This window comes from Corythoichthys intestinalis, chromosome 5 (genome assembly GCF_030265065.1).
Source record: "Corythoichthys intestinalis isolate RoL2023-P3 chromosome 5, ASM3026506v1, whole genome shotgun sequence".
In the NCBI taxonomy this organism is placed as follows: Eukaryota; Metazoa; Chordata; class Actinopteri; order Syngnathiformes; family Syngnathidae; genus Corythoichthys; species Corythoichthys intestinalis.
Genome location: NC_080399.1, coordinates 21,550,327 through 21,564,084, shown reverse-complemented (window position 1 = coordinate 21,564,084; position 13,758 = coordinate 21,550,327). Strand labels below are relative to the sequence as shown.

General features: G+C 38.2%; 2 protein-coding genes across 7 annotated transcripts in view; one reads left to right on the top strand and one right to left on the bottom strand.

The window, feature by feature from the left end:
* Window positions 1-1,576: 1,576 nt before the first annotated feature.
* Window positions 1,577-6,883, bottom strand: dnajb9a (DnaJ heat shock protein family (Hsp40) member B9a). 4 transcript variants are annotated; one of them, XM_057837220.1, is made up of 3 exons: window positions 6,202-6,883; window positions 4,884-5,112; window positions 1,577-2,849 (listed from the first exon to the last, which is right to left on the bottom strand). In XM_057837220.1, the coding sequence occupies exons 2-3, from the start codon at window positions 5,098-5,100 to the stop codon at window positions 2,431-2,433; spliced, it is 636 nt and encodes a 211-aa protein (XP_057693203.1). In that variant the 5' UTR covers window positions 5,101-5,112; window positions 6,202-6,883; the 3' UTR covers window positions 1,577-2,430. The 4 variants fall into 4 exon arrangements, with proteins under 4 accessions (XP_057693203.1, XP_057693204.1, XP_057693205.1 ...); XM_057837221.1 differs by having other exon boundaries at window positions 6,405-6,883; XM_057837222.1 differs by lacking the exon at window positions 6,202-6,883 and adding an exon at window positions 5,670-5,952.
* Window positions 5,794-13,758, top strand: part of LOC130916470 (calcium-independent phospholipase A2-gamma-like) — a 32,532-nt gene continuing 24,567 nt past the window's right edge. Inside the window, exons 1-3 of one of the 3 annotated variants that reach the window (XM_057837216.1) lie at window positions 5,794-5,967; window positions 6,253-7,462; window positions 9,714-9,863. In XM_057837216.1, coding sequence (XP_057693199.1) covers window positions 6,320-7,462; window positions 9,714-9,863 — 1,293 coding nt within the window. In that variant the 5' untranslated portion in view covers window positions 5,794-5,967; window positions 6,253-6,319. Of the gene's footprint in view, window positions 5,972-6,252; window positions 7,463-9,713; window positions 9,864-13,758 lie in introns of all 3 variants that reach the window. The other 2 variants (XM_057837218.1, XM_057837215.1) reach the window with 2 other exon arrangements.

The window sequence follows — 13,758 nt, the reverse complement described above, 5'->3', positions numbered from 1 at the left end:
AGAATGTTAATAATGTTAATGCCATCTTGTGGATTTGTTGTTATAAAAAAAAAAATACAGTGCTTATGTTACAGTATGCTGAATGTATACAGTATATCCGTCTTATGTTTTATCTTTCCATTCCAACAATAATTTACAGAGAAATATGGCATATTTTAGAGATGGTTTGAACAGTGATTAATTACAATTAATTATTTTTTTAAGATGTAATTAACTTGATTACAAATTTTAATCGTTTGACAGCCCTAATATTTACCTTTCAAAACGTTTTTTTTTTTTTTTTTTTTAATTATTAAGTTTCTTTGTCTGGATTGATTATTTATCATCGAACATATCGGGGAAAATGCGACAGTAACAAAAACAAATACAACTAAGCGACAGTTATGAGGTAGATATCCGTGACTTATTTAAGGGGCTTAATGCGCCATGAATCTGCTATGGTAGCGTATATACATATTGCTCTATCAAACACAACAGTTCTTAAGGGTTAAAATACAGCAGTTTATTTTAAAGACGGGTGCAAGAGCAGAAACTGCTTTTTCAGTCTTGTCTGTTTTCCGCCATATATATATATAAACGCTCTCATTTTAAACAACCAACATTAACAGTCTACAACATAACTGCCTAAAGTGCAAAATGTGTGTAAATACTGCTTTTCAAATTGCTAGCCTGAAATAGTCAGCAATTTATTAAATCTAAATTTAAATCAATTTAAAGGCATACATGAATAAAAGACTATTACATATTCGTAAGCTATAGATCACTTTTCTTGACAGCCATAGTCTCATGAAAAACTGAGAGAAACATATTTGTACATACATATAACCAGCAGCTATGTGTTCGTCAGTGAAAAAGTCCATTATTTTTGTCCTCTCCTGTCGAGTTGTTACTTCTCTTAGTGTCTTTAAAACGTTTTAGTTTTGGGAACACACAATGCAGTTTGTCAGTTTTCGTTTTATATTTTAATTAGTATTTTTATTTATTTTAGGTAACGAAAATGTTTTTCAATTTGTTTTCGTCATTTCATACGTTTTCATTGACAATAATAATATTGGTATGTAGGTTTAGTATTAGTGAACCAAACAGTCAATAAAAAAAAAATAACGCTAACCACTAAATTATTCAGTAGAGCCCATTAAGAAAGCAAATAATACAACTTTAAGAGAAATGATTTAACATTAACAAGACTTTTTAAATTGTTGAACTCTACGCAACACACAGATGATGCTAGGATACAATATAAAACCACTTTGGTAATATTTTTCAGACACACAGTATTCCCATTAAGCAGGGAAGTAATTAAACATTAAATCCCCAAACCTTAGAGATGTGCAAACTATTTTTAAAAAGTACAATATTAGCTTGTCGTAATTATGCATATGCTCCTTTTGTTTACTATCAAGATATAGCTTAACCATTTGGTAGTTTCATTAAAAAAAAAAAAAATGTAAGAGGCAATGGAAATATAAAATGTTTTTCTTTATAAAATGTAATAACAATGGTTTGAAATACTGTACATGTAGACACAAGTCACATATATACAGTATATATATATATATATATATATATATATATATATATATATATGTTAAATAACACAAATATTGAAACAAAACTAATGGAATGCAATACTTTCTCATCTACTTTATATTGATTTGATTACAAAAACATGTATTGCCACCTTTATTTTGATAGGTATTCAGAGTCATAAAAATGTATTAGCTCTGTGCTAAGCAAAATAACAGCAATTCCATGAAAGGTTCGTCATGATACAGCTATTAATATGGGACATTTGGTGACGACGTTTCATCAGATTTTTATGATCCATGATCTCTTGGAGAAAGGCAAGTGCTTGGATTTTATATTTTTCAACAAATAAATATATATATATTGCACACAAGTGTAAAAGTCATCTCCTACCACAAGCTTAGAATAAAGTAATACGTGTTTGGAAAATGTTCTTTTCTTAAAAGTATTGATACTCAAAGGTGTTAATTCTAATAAGGTCAAATACCATACACAGACAAATTGATAAAATTGTACTGCTCAACCCTTTTCCAGTGTATGAGACTTCTGACAAAATGTAAAAATTTCAAAACCAGTTAGTTTTATATTCACACAAAGTTTAACGTATTAAAAACTCTCTTTTAACAGAATCCAAACATAAGTTAATTGATGCATTTCTCATTTACCAATTTTATGAGGGTGTGCGAAATTATTTAGACCTTTAAGACCAAAAAAAAAGCTAGTGAGACTACATTCAACTCTTGCCTGCAGTTTTTTCACTGCAATATATAATACTGAATTATTCTTGGAAATTTACCTAAAACTTTGTGGAAATGTATCACCTTAGTATACCTCAACACATTCAAATGTAGCTTTTCAGTTCATAAAAAAATGCATCATATATCAGTAAGGTCTGTATTGCATCTATGGTGCAGTGCAGTCTGTGTATGTGGTAACCATATTCCCTCTGCGCTGCGTCACTGTTCTACAGTGCTGTTTGGATGTAGTACGAAAGACGCCTTCCGTGTGTGTTGGGTGCCTGTGGACGGCGAACATCTTCTCGATGTCGTCAAACACATCCCCAAAGACGCCTGATCCTTGAAATTGCCGTCTGTGTCGGCTATGGGGTTCTCTTTGCGAATGTTCATCGAAGGGTTGCCTGCGCCGGGCGTGTCTGTTGTTATGGCTGTACATGTCAAAGTCCTTGAAGATGTCATCGAATTTGAAGGTGAAAGGTTGGTGCGGGTTTGGTCGCTGCTGCCTCCCTCCTGTGAAATAAAAAGCGCCAGCACCAAACTGGTCGTACTCACGTCTTCTCGTCGTGTCAGATAAGGTTTCATAAGCTGAAATAAAATAAAATAAAGACAGAATAAATATAATTACAGCAAACATACATCTCCAGCCGATGATTCAAAATGTTGTACAATATCTTTAGAATCATAACATGCAGTGATAAACAAAGTTTACTTTTTGTTTTAACTTCACTTTGACAGGACCAGATCTTCACTATTTTTGTTTTCATTGCCGTGCTTTCAACATTTTCATCTACAAGGAGTTTCAATAAAAAGGATGTTTACAAAAATGCTCACTTTCCGAAGATTTACATATTAATTCAATGGATGAATAATTTACTTCTTTTCAGCACTTTATTTCACATAGCCCATGGATAAAAACAGACATTTGACAAAATATGTGCATATAACATATGACAATGCCAGAGATCATGGATATATGTTAGTTTGTGGGGAGCAGGTGCACGAGGCTGAACAGACTCTGGTCCGGCGGCTGGATTTATCTTGGGTTTACAACCCACTGTGTATTATAGCAAACGCTAATACGAAGCACACTGTTAAACACTGTTACACACATAACGCCTTATTGCCAGTGACTGTAGCTGGATGAGAGCGAGCCTTCCGTAAAATGAAAATATTTTTAAAAAACTACCTACGCTCCACCATATCACAGGGCAGGCTTAACAACCTAGCCATGCTCTCCATTAAGCGTGAGCTTGCTCAAAAACTGGATTTCACTGATGTTATAAATGACTTTGCGGTCAAAAAAATCTAGGCGCATCACTGTTTGAGGGCTTGATAACCCCAGGGATGTGGAGGGGGCAGGCACAGGATGTTTAGTTATACTGTTTTGTTGCTTAGCAGGGAGGCATAGCACTCTCAGTTGTATTGTATCATAGCCTACAGGGTGACCCAAAAAAAAGTTGACACTGCCATAATACAACTTAAATGCCATGTTTATTCATCTTAGAATTAGAATTTAATCACAAATTATACATTATTGTAAAGAACATGTACAGTACACTCTATTTTTCAATGTGTCCTCCCTTAAGTGTCACAACAGCCTCCAGGCGCCTGCGGAACGCTTGACAGGTCTTCTTTATGTAGGATGCTGTCATCTTTTCCCAAGAGCTAACAATGGACCTCTCCAAGGCTGCCACAGAAGTTTGTGGCTTCTTACAGGCACTGTCCTCCACAGTTGCCCATATGCTATAATCCAGGGGATTGAGATCTGGACTCTGGGGTGGCCACATATCACCTTGTCAATCAAGTTTTTGGTCCGCACAGATTGGCACTTCCAGACCCAGGTTTTCGTGAGGCTGTTCCAGTATCTTTCAGCTTCTTTTTAACTTTGTAGACTGCACATTTGGATATTCTCAGATTTGCTGCAATCTCAGTAGGTGTCCGACCGGCACGCAGCAATTCAAGTACAGCTAAAGTTTTCTTCATTTTCAGCAGAAGCACAGGAATTGTAGAGACGAGTGATTACCAGCTGCATTGAGTGACCTTAATGAATCACTTAAGCATGACAACCTATTTAGATATGTTTCAAGGGCTTTTAAACAAGCAGTCAACTGAGTGTAAACTTTTTTTGGGGTCACCCTGTACATGAGACAATGGATGGAAATTGTTTATATTGTGTCACATCACATTACGGTCTGTTAAATTTAACTGTCCATCTCAAATTAAATGAATGAATGAAAATTTACATTGTCATTGCGTATGTTGTCGTGACAAGCCGGCAGGGGTGGGGTAGGGGGGTCCTATAATGGTCTCTTGTCCCCGGGCCCCTGCAGTCTGTTGACAGCCCTGATGCTAGCAGTAAACAACTGTACTGTACTGTACTGTACAGCACTTTCAATGAGGTAAACATGAAATGATTGGGGATGTATGTTGCGAAATTTACTGCTACCCTCTTGTAGCGGAGAACAACAAAATCACTTGAAAAACAAATTTTGTACTCATACTCAATTCAAACCGTTGTTTACAGAACACTTAAAATACCAAAATAACACCACAACAAATGTCTCAGTGACAGTAGTAGAGAGAATCGATGGTGATAGAAAACAATGAAATCGAATATACCTTCAGCAATTTCCCTGAATCTCACTTCAGCGTCGGGGTTTTTGTTCTTATCGGGATGGTACCTCATGGCAAGCCTGTGAAAAGCTTTCTTAATCTGCCGCTCAGTGGCGTCTTTGGGCACTCCCAGTATGTCGTAGTAGTCCTTCTTGGCAAGAAGCAGCTCTGCAATCACTAGCAGGCACACGGCCATCTTTAGAGCAGACTGAGCATTAGCCATGGCTCAGCTGCCCTGCACAATAAACACACAAACAATAAGTCAAGCGTTTTGTACTCGATGTTGCATGCATAAATTGTTTATAACTATGAATTACGTCGACTCATACGTGTTCAACACGTGACGTCTCCTTTCTCACCTTTAATAAGGCGCTAGTGGAAGCCGAGCTTCTAAACTGCAATTAATATTCCACCGACGCTTAACATGACGATCCTAAATTGTGCTCGGCAAGAGCTCTGTTCAATATTTTATGATAAAAGTGATGATGAAGCGTCAAATGGGAGTGACAGGCGCTGGCTCTGTACCCATGGTTGCATTTCTTCTTCGGTTGCTGCAAGCGTTTTTCTTTACTCCTAATGGGGTTTGTTTGGTGTCTGCCAAACAACTTGTTAGTGAATTACCGCCACCAACTGGTATGGAGTGTGGTTCTTGCTTTTTACCGCAATGCACTTTTTGCATGCCCTCGAGTGACCCTTTTTTGTTTTTGATTTAAAATAGCATACATAACAGATCTAAGACGTCCTGTTACCTTCTTCCAGAAAAACAAAACAAACAAACAAAAAACATCTCACCCCGATAAAGGCGCTTGAACTGCGACTACAGTTTGGTTCGCTTCATAGTTTCCCAGGGAGAAAACCAACCAATCAACATTACCGAATTTAGGGGGTCAAACGCTAACCAACCAATTGCACGCCTCATCACTTGTCACGTGTTTGTTGTTTTTCTTTTCGGGTCAACGTCATGTCGCTGGAAATCAGGCGTCAGCTCGGAACTCAGTGCCCGCACTATGTAATTTTCTAGGTTACTGTTAGGTGGCGGCCGACAAAGTGGATTTTAAACGTTGCCGGTCACCTTGAAACAACGATAAAAGCAAGTATGTTTTGCGTTATTTCGTTTCGTTTGTTTGTTAGCCGGTTAGCTAGCGGCAGGGTCCATCTCACTACCAAACCAGTCATTTTATCCCCCATTTCTCAGAGGGCATTTGGTTTTAATTTCGAACATTTGTTCAGTTACCATCGTATTTATAGGCATGTAAAGACTTTTCTTTGTCTTTTGTTTATACATTTATGTGATATTATTTTATTCGGGTTAGTCTTTCATTACCATTGTCTTGTTGTTTATGTCCCTCCCATTTTTTGTGTTGATCTTCACCAGGGGCTTATGGAAAGGAGTGTAGAGCTAAAGTTCCATTGGATGGAATGAACGCTTGGCACGCAAAACGATGAGTCATAAATGGTGTCTCAGTTCCTGGATGAAACTAAACAGAACATCTTACTCATGGCACCCTAGCAAATCTGCATCCTTACCTTTTTCCTCCTCAGGTACTCTGTACTTTTCACTCAATGTCCAGAACCCTTGTTATGGGAGGGCGGCCCACCTCAGTCAGAAGCACATCCTCCACTCGAGGCTCCAGGCTCAGACAGCTTGGCTCTACAGGGCTAACCAGTTCGTGAGGCAGAAGCTTGGGCTCCACACCAGTGGCCTTTGTTTGAACACTTCAGCGTCACGCTGGTCTACAGGTCTTAGCCAACACATGTCTCGTGTAAAGAACACATTGGACACAGTTTCCAAAGCTGTGACGCAAACGGACCTTCTCTCCAAATTTTCCCGACTCAAAACTAATAAGGGTGGAAAAAATGTGCCATCGACACCAGAATCAAAAGTTGTGGAAACCACTTCTGTTTCTACTGGTCCTCCTAAGCATCCAGTGAGCGCATCACCTAGTTGTTCTAGTATGACACTGGACACAGCTGCCACGGCTCCTTCTTCTATTCAGACTCAAAACAATATGCAAGCCAGCGCTGCTGCTGCTGCCGTTATGACAGCAAGGGAAGTTAGGGAGAACAAACCCAGACATGTTACCTCACCCGTCAAGCCAAACAAGCCTGAACAGTCATCCATTGAGAGCGAGAGTCTGCCTTCCAATCAACCTCCTGCGCTTTTTCATCCCAGTAAATTTTCAGTCAACCTGGATGAAACCTACAATTACCTAGCCAATCACATCAATTCCTATTTTGGCAGCAGTACACATAAAAAAGATGATGCATTATCTAAAACCCCTGCTCAGAGTCTACAAACAAGTAACCCTGTGGACAATAAAGTAGACCATAGTTCTGCTGCACCTGCATCACCCAAGAAAGGCATCGGTCATTACCTGTCCTACTCTGCTCCCACCGTGCAAGCTTTTGTGGGGAGTTACATTGCCCCCTTGGTCCCCAAGTTCAGGACGGGTGATACTAAAAGTGCCACAGATGAAGTATCGAAGATGGACAATTCTCCAGTGAAGCAAGTTGAGGCATCTGTCAGTAAAGAGCAGAAAGCTGTAGAGGAGAAGGCAAAGAAACTACTGGTACAAAGGGAAAAGGTATGTACAAATTAGTTCAGGAAAGTTAATTTGGCGGGCGCAAAAATTTCAATGGGACATTCAAATGTGGGGAAAAAAAAGCAATTTTTATTTTCTGACCTTTTATCATGATTTTAAACCTTAAAAACATATATATTAGGGTTGTTCCGATCATGTTTTTTTGCTCCCGATCCGATCGTTTTAGTTTGAGTATCTGCTGATCCCGATATTTCCCGATCCGATTGCTTTTTTTTGCTCCCGATTCAATTCCAATCATTCCCGATAATGTTTCCCGATCATATACATTTTGGCAATGCATTAAGAAAAAAATGAATAAAACTCAGACGAATATATACATTCAACATACATAAGATACATAAGTACTGTATTTGTTTAATATGACAATATATCCTCAAGATGGCATTTACATTATTAACATTCTTTCTGTGAGAGGGATCCACAGATAGAAAGACTTGTGACTTTGTATATTGTGACTAAATACTGCCATCTAGTGTATTTGTTGAGCTTTCAGTAAATGATACTGTGGCCATCCCAAATGCATGATGGGAAGTGGAACCGTGACTGTGCAACGTGCTACCAATTGCTATATCTTCTCTGCGTTGGGAAATAACATAAGGTGTTAAGACAATGATCAATTGCCACCTTGCTTCTCCACATTGCTTCCCATGATATTTCTAAACACAGGGAGAAGGATTGCAAGGCTTTAATCTATTAATAAAGGGTGCCAAAGGCTGCCAAAGTTCACTCTACTCATTTTGCGCTGCCTTTTATCTCTCTATATAGGTAAAACAGTGTCATTACAGTGTCATCAATGAGTGCGAGGGTCATGCAGCGCATGCAGTAATTGCGCTAAATATTTTAACGTGACACATTTAAAAAAAAAAAAAATTGCTGCCTTTGTCGGGATAAATTTGATAACACTACCTTAAGCCTAAACTAAAGACTTTGGATGAGTGTAACATATTATGTCTGTGACGTTAAATACAATTACAAAACGATTTAATTAAAAAAAATATATATGTATATATATATATATATATTAAAAAAAGGCATGGCCGATATTTTTTTTGCCGATTCCGATGCTTTGAAAATGACGTGATCGGACCCGATCGATCGGGACATCTCTAATATATCTATCTATCTATCCATCCATCCATCCATCCATCCATCCATCCATACATACATACATACATACATCCATACATACATCCATCCATCCATCCATACATACATACATACATACATATATTAGAGCTGAAACGAATACTCGAGTAACTCGAGTTTAAAAACTGATCCGAGTAATTTTATTCACCTCGAGTAATCGTTTATTTTGACAGCTCTAAGCGTCACGTTTTGCTCGGACTACTTTTAATGCGGGACAACGCGCTGATGTCACGTGCGTAGAGGAAGAAGCAAAAAAAAAAAAAAAAAAACTTACTGCAGCTGACAGCCGCTCCAAACGACGCCGACGTTGCTAAATACTAGCCCATACTATGCTACGTTGGTAGCAGGTAGCGTCTGATGAGTCTCATAGAGATCACATGTATGTTGAACTAGATGCAAAATGACAAACTCGGCCGCGTCTGAGCAGCGTTAGTAAACAGCCGCCATCTTAAAGCAGTAGAGCGCTAAGCGCTAATAAAGAGCGCTAAGCGCTAATAAATAAGATTAACGTTACTTTCACTAGCTCAAGTAACGTTAGCCCTGCGGAGGGCTAGGTTTCTATTAAATATGACCACTTTCGATGCGTGGCTAACGCGTCTTACATACAGGCTTTAACATAACATAGCATTGTGGAGTGATGAGGGTGTAAAATAAAAACTCAATATGACCTACTGACATGAAACCTTGAATAAATTTGGCACATTGCTTATAAGATCATATTTATAAATGATTGAGGTGGTCATTCTTCCATTTTCTGGAGCATGTCCTTATTAGGGTCATGGGTCAATTGGTGCCTATTGAAGCTAAATTTGGGAAAGAGGCGAGGTACATTCTGGAATGCTCGACAGCCAGCATCAGGGAACATTGACAAAGAACAATTCACGCTTACATTCCAACCTCAATGAACCTGGCATGCATGTTTTTTTTAGGAGTAATTATTAGAAAAAGCTACAGTTTGAACTTGACTATTAGTGAAATGTCAGTCAGAAGTCACAGTCAGAAGAGACAACACCGGTTCCTCACATTTTCCCCATATTTAATCCCATTTCAGGAACAGTAAATATTGTTGCCGTTTTTCATCTTCCAGATCATCGCCAGGGTGAGCGTGGACAATCGAACTCGGGCGCTGGTTCAAGCGCTTCACAGGGCCACCGACGTAAGGGTCTACATAAGTAGGGTGGAGGACCTCAGCTACCATCTGCTGGAGTTTCCCGAGACTTGTGGAGTCGCAGTCAAGGTGAATAGAAAGATACTGTACACAGTCTCGTTCCACCAACATACAAGTATATACCAATCAAAACTGAGCATTATTATTAACTTTGGCTATCATTAATGGTGATAGACGTCTAATCCGGGGGTCGGTAGCACGTGTTTTGAGAGCCGCATTTGGCTCTTTAGCGCCGTCCTAGTGGCTCCCTGGAGCATTTTCAAAATTTTTTGAAAATGGACAAAGATGGTTGAAGGAAATATATTTTTTGTTTTGATATGGTTTCTGTAGGAGGACAAAAATGACACAAACATTCTTAACGTTTTCCAATGCCATAAAAATGTGTAGAATAAACATTAAGTTTCAACATTTCTGTCAATGAAGAATTGCGTCATTATCAGCAGGGCGGGATGCTATGGCGTTATATTGCAGCCTCTATTCTCAGCGAGCAATAATGGATTTAGAGCACACCTCCTGCTCTCGTCAGTTTTTTTTTCTCTGTGCGCTGAGTTGAGGACACGCTACTAAGGTGTCACAAAGCCAACCAATCAGAGACAGGCATGAAAATCACTCACCTTTCGGCGAAATTCGCCGTTTTGAAGTCAAAAAGGGTGACCTACGTGAATTGTGTAGATCAGAGGAGAAATTTTTTAGGGGGGTTGGTGTCGTAATTCCATTTAACGACATGTTTTATTGAAGTTGCTAAGCCTGTCGCGATATGCAATGAGTCCATTTACTGTATCGCAAGGTAAATAAAAATGACGGCGATAATTTTCACGGCTGCGTTTTATCACCGCGTGCGTGCATACATTTACACATCTATATTAAACGTAAACGTTAGCATTGCTTCATTGAGACTAATGGGGAAAAAAAGACTACCGTATTTTTCGGACTACAAGTCGCTCCTGAGTATAAGTCGATCCAGCCATAAAATGCCCAACGAAGAGAAAAAAAACATATACAAGTCGCACCGGAGTATAAGTCGAATTTTTGGGGGAAATTTACTTGATAAAATCCAACACATAGAACAGACATGTCATCTTGAAAGGCAATTTAATATAAAAATACAACATAGAACAACATGCTAAATAAATATACAGTGTACAGTGTATGAACAACGAAATGGGAATATACTGTCCTACGCTACAGCTCGGTCCTGGCTGTACAGCGAACTCCCAAAAGACAATGCTGGACGTCCGTATAATTTGCTGAATCAGTTTGGTCCTCGATAGAAAACAGGTTCGCATCAACGTAAATAAATGATAATTAGGTACTATTAGTAATAAGTAACAGGTTAGCATGCGTTCGCTATCATTAGCACATCGTTCAAACAACCACACAACTGGCTCTAAGTGTCCGATCGCGGGTGGAAAACACACAACAACAACAGAAAAGATGATACACGCAGGCGTTGCCTCTGCAGAGTTGATTTTAAAGCATAAACAATGAAAGTAGGCTCGCAGCCGTCTATTCTCTCTCGCTGTAACTCGCCCACTCACTGACTCACTCACTCAGAGCTACGTAGCTGTCCGTCTTCTTCTGGCGTGTGAGCACTCTTCTCCACGTAAACAAGTGCGAGTGCGCCCTCACGTGGGCATGAAAGCGCCACAAACTAAATGCATCCATTTCAAGATAAAAAAGTCAATAATACAATTGAACATACACTGCCAAAGGCAGAACGCGAACGTGGCCATAGGTATAAAGAGTTATTCAGATAACTATAGCATAAGAACATGCTAACAACTTTACAAAACCATCAGTGTCACTGCAAAACACCAAAATAACATGTGAAATTATATCATAATGTGTTAATAATTCCACACATAAGTCGCTCCTGAGTGTAAGTCGCACCCCCAGCCAAAATATGAAAAAAAAACGCGACTTATAGTCCGAAAAATACGGTACTTACTTTAGCCTGCTGTAAAACATTGTCAGTCTTTTCCAGAACGCAAACTTTCAGTTAAAAGGTGACACATCAAACATTAAAAATCGCTGGTTAGCAGCATTTGCAAACGAAAAAATGAAAAAAAAAATCTATTAGCGACACCAAAAGCAATGTCGAAAAGTGCTTTTTGCTGCGTGTAAAGTTGTTAGCGGTTTAGCGAACGTACTTCCGGTGAACATTTGAAAATTAAAGCATGTCATGTTTGTCGTATAAATAACAATTTCTGGAGCGAATCCCACATACTTCAGAATTAATACTGTGATATGTAAATATTATAATACTAAAGAATTCAGATTCTACACTAAGAATAACTTTAAAATAACACCCTTTTTAAAAAATATGATTGGCAATCAATATTATAATTATTATAATACTGTTATATACTAGTATAGTAGTAGTATACTATAATAATAATGATAGATATATATTTTTTTAATTGTTTTGAATCATGTTGGAAAGGCGAAGTCAGTGTTCTGAATCTGTTTGCATTTCATTCTTTCGCACTAGTAAATGCTATCAGCTAAGCCTGCACAATATATGGTTTCAACATCGCCATCACAATGCGCGCATGTGCAATAGTCACACCGAAGGACGTGCAGTTGTTTTTCTTTTTTCCAACTTTTAAACTTTTGTTTTGCTTCATAAACGCAGCAAGTGTGCAGATCCTGGATTAAACTGAGTTATCTAAATTAGGGCCGATGGCGCCATTTTTCAGAGCATCGGAATCGGGTGAAAAGGGTCGGGTTTTTATTTAAAAACAACATACATCTGCTTCATGCTCGTACAGCACCACAGCGTCTCACTCTCCCCCCTTCCTGCTTGGAGGAGTGACCAAACTGTGTTTTTTTGGTCAACAGTGCAGCTATCCCAAATGTAGCTATTCAAGTTATTTGGTGAAAAATGTTCTCATTTTAAGATCGCTAACTCCCCAAAAATGGCAATGATAGTTTTTTCCAATATCGTTCAGGCCTACTATCAGCATTTGAACTCATCGTTTATGTGTGATTAGTTATTGTTATTTACATGTTTATTTGTACTTTAATAAAGAATTCCAAAATGTTTTTGTCAGTTAATAAGCGTCAACAAAAATTTCATTGTTAAATTAGTTTAAAAAAAAAAAAAATTGTAAATAGTAAATGGTGTTATACTTGTAGTCGACTAATTGTAAAAATAGTCGGCTGACTAATTAGGAGAAAATGAGTCGTTTGGGACAGCCCTACCGGAACATATTTCCTCCACATCCTTCTCACCTTTTTAACCCCTGATTTATTTTCATGCCTGCAGAGAGCTAGCGGAAGTACACTGGTTTGCTGTTTGCCCTCCCATGCGATCACTTGTTACATTCGCCCGGAAAAAGCAAGGGAGACTGACGACTTCAAAGGGAGAAGGGTGACCTAATTGAAATAACATATGACAGTATTTATTTACATAATAATTATCATCACTAAAATACATGAGACAATATCATCACTAAAGTACATGAGACAATAATACATGAGACGTTCCATTTAGTTGTTTTTCGAAACCTCAAAATGAAAACGACATCAACATTTCTTTATTGCATTTCTATAATTTCATAAAAGCAATGAAACAATTCATTAATATTGTAATTAAGTCAAACTTGAGGTAGCATCATACAACAGAGTAGTCACGTAGTGTGCACTGCAGGGAAAATAAACATTAAAACGAGAAAGCTCATTATGTATTTTTAACTGACTTAGTCATTTTGATAGTAGTTTAATAGAGCCTAACACAGATACATACAGCATGTGTTGCCTTCATTATTAGGTTTATTTAAGGCTTTTAATTTTTTGCGGCTCCAGGCATATTTGTTTTTTGTTTTTTTAGTCCAATATGGCGCTTTCAACAGTTTGGGTTACCGACCCCTGGTCTAATCCATTTAGAAGACCTGGAAGGGCATGATTACTGGTAGTTCTCCCAGTTAAAATGGATTGACTATCAATTACAGCCACTGGGTTA

Excerpts from the sequence above, each read along its gene's own strand:
- dnajb9a (XM_057837220.1), bottom strand. The coding sequence starts at position 5,100 with ATGGCTAATGCTCAGTCTGCTCTAAAGATGGCCGTGTGCCTGCTAGTG. Across the intron at positions 2,850-4,883 it reads ATTCAGGGAAATTGCTGAAG|CTTATGAAACCTTATCTGAC; the intron begins GTATATTCGATT and ends ATTTTATTTCAG.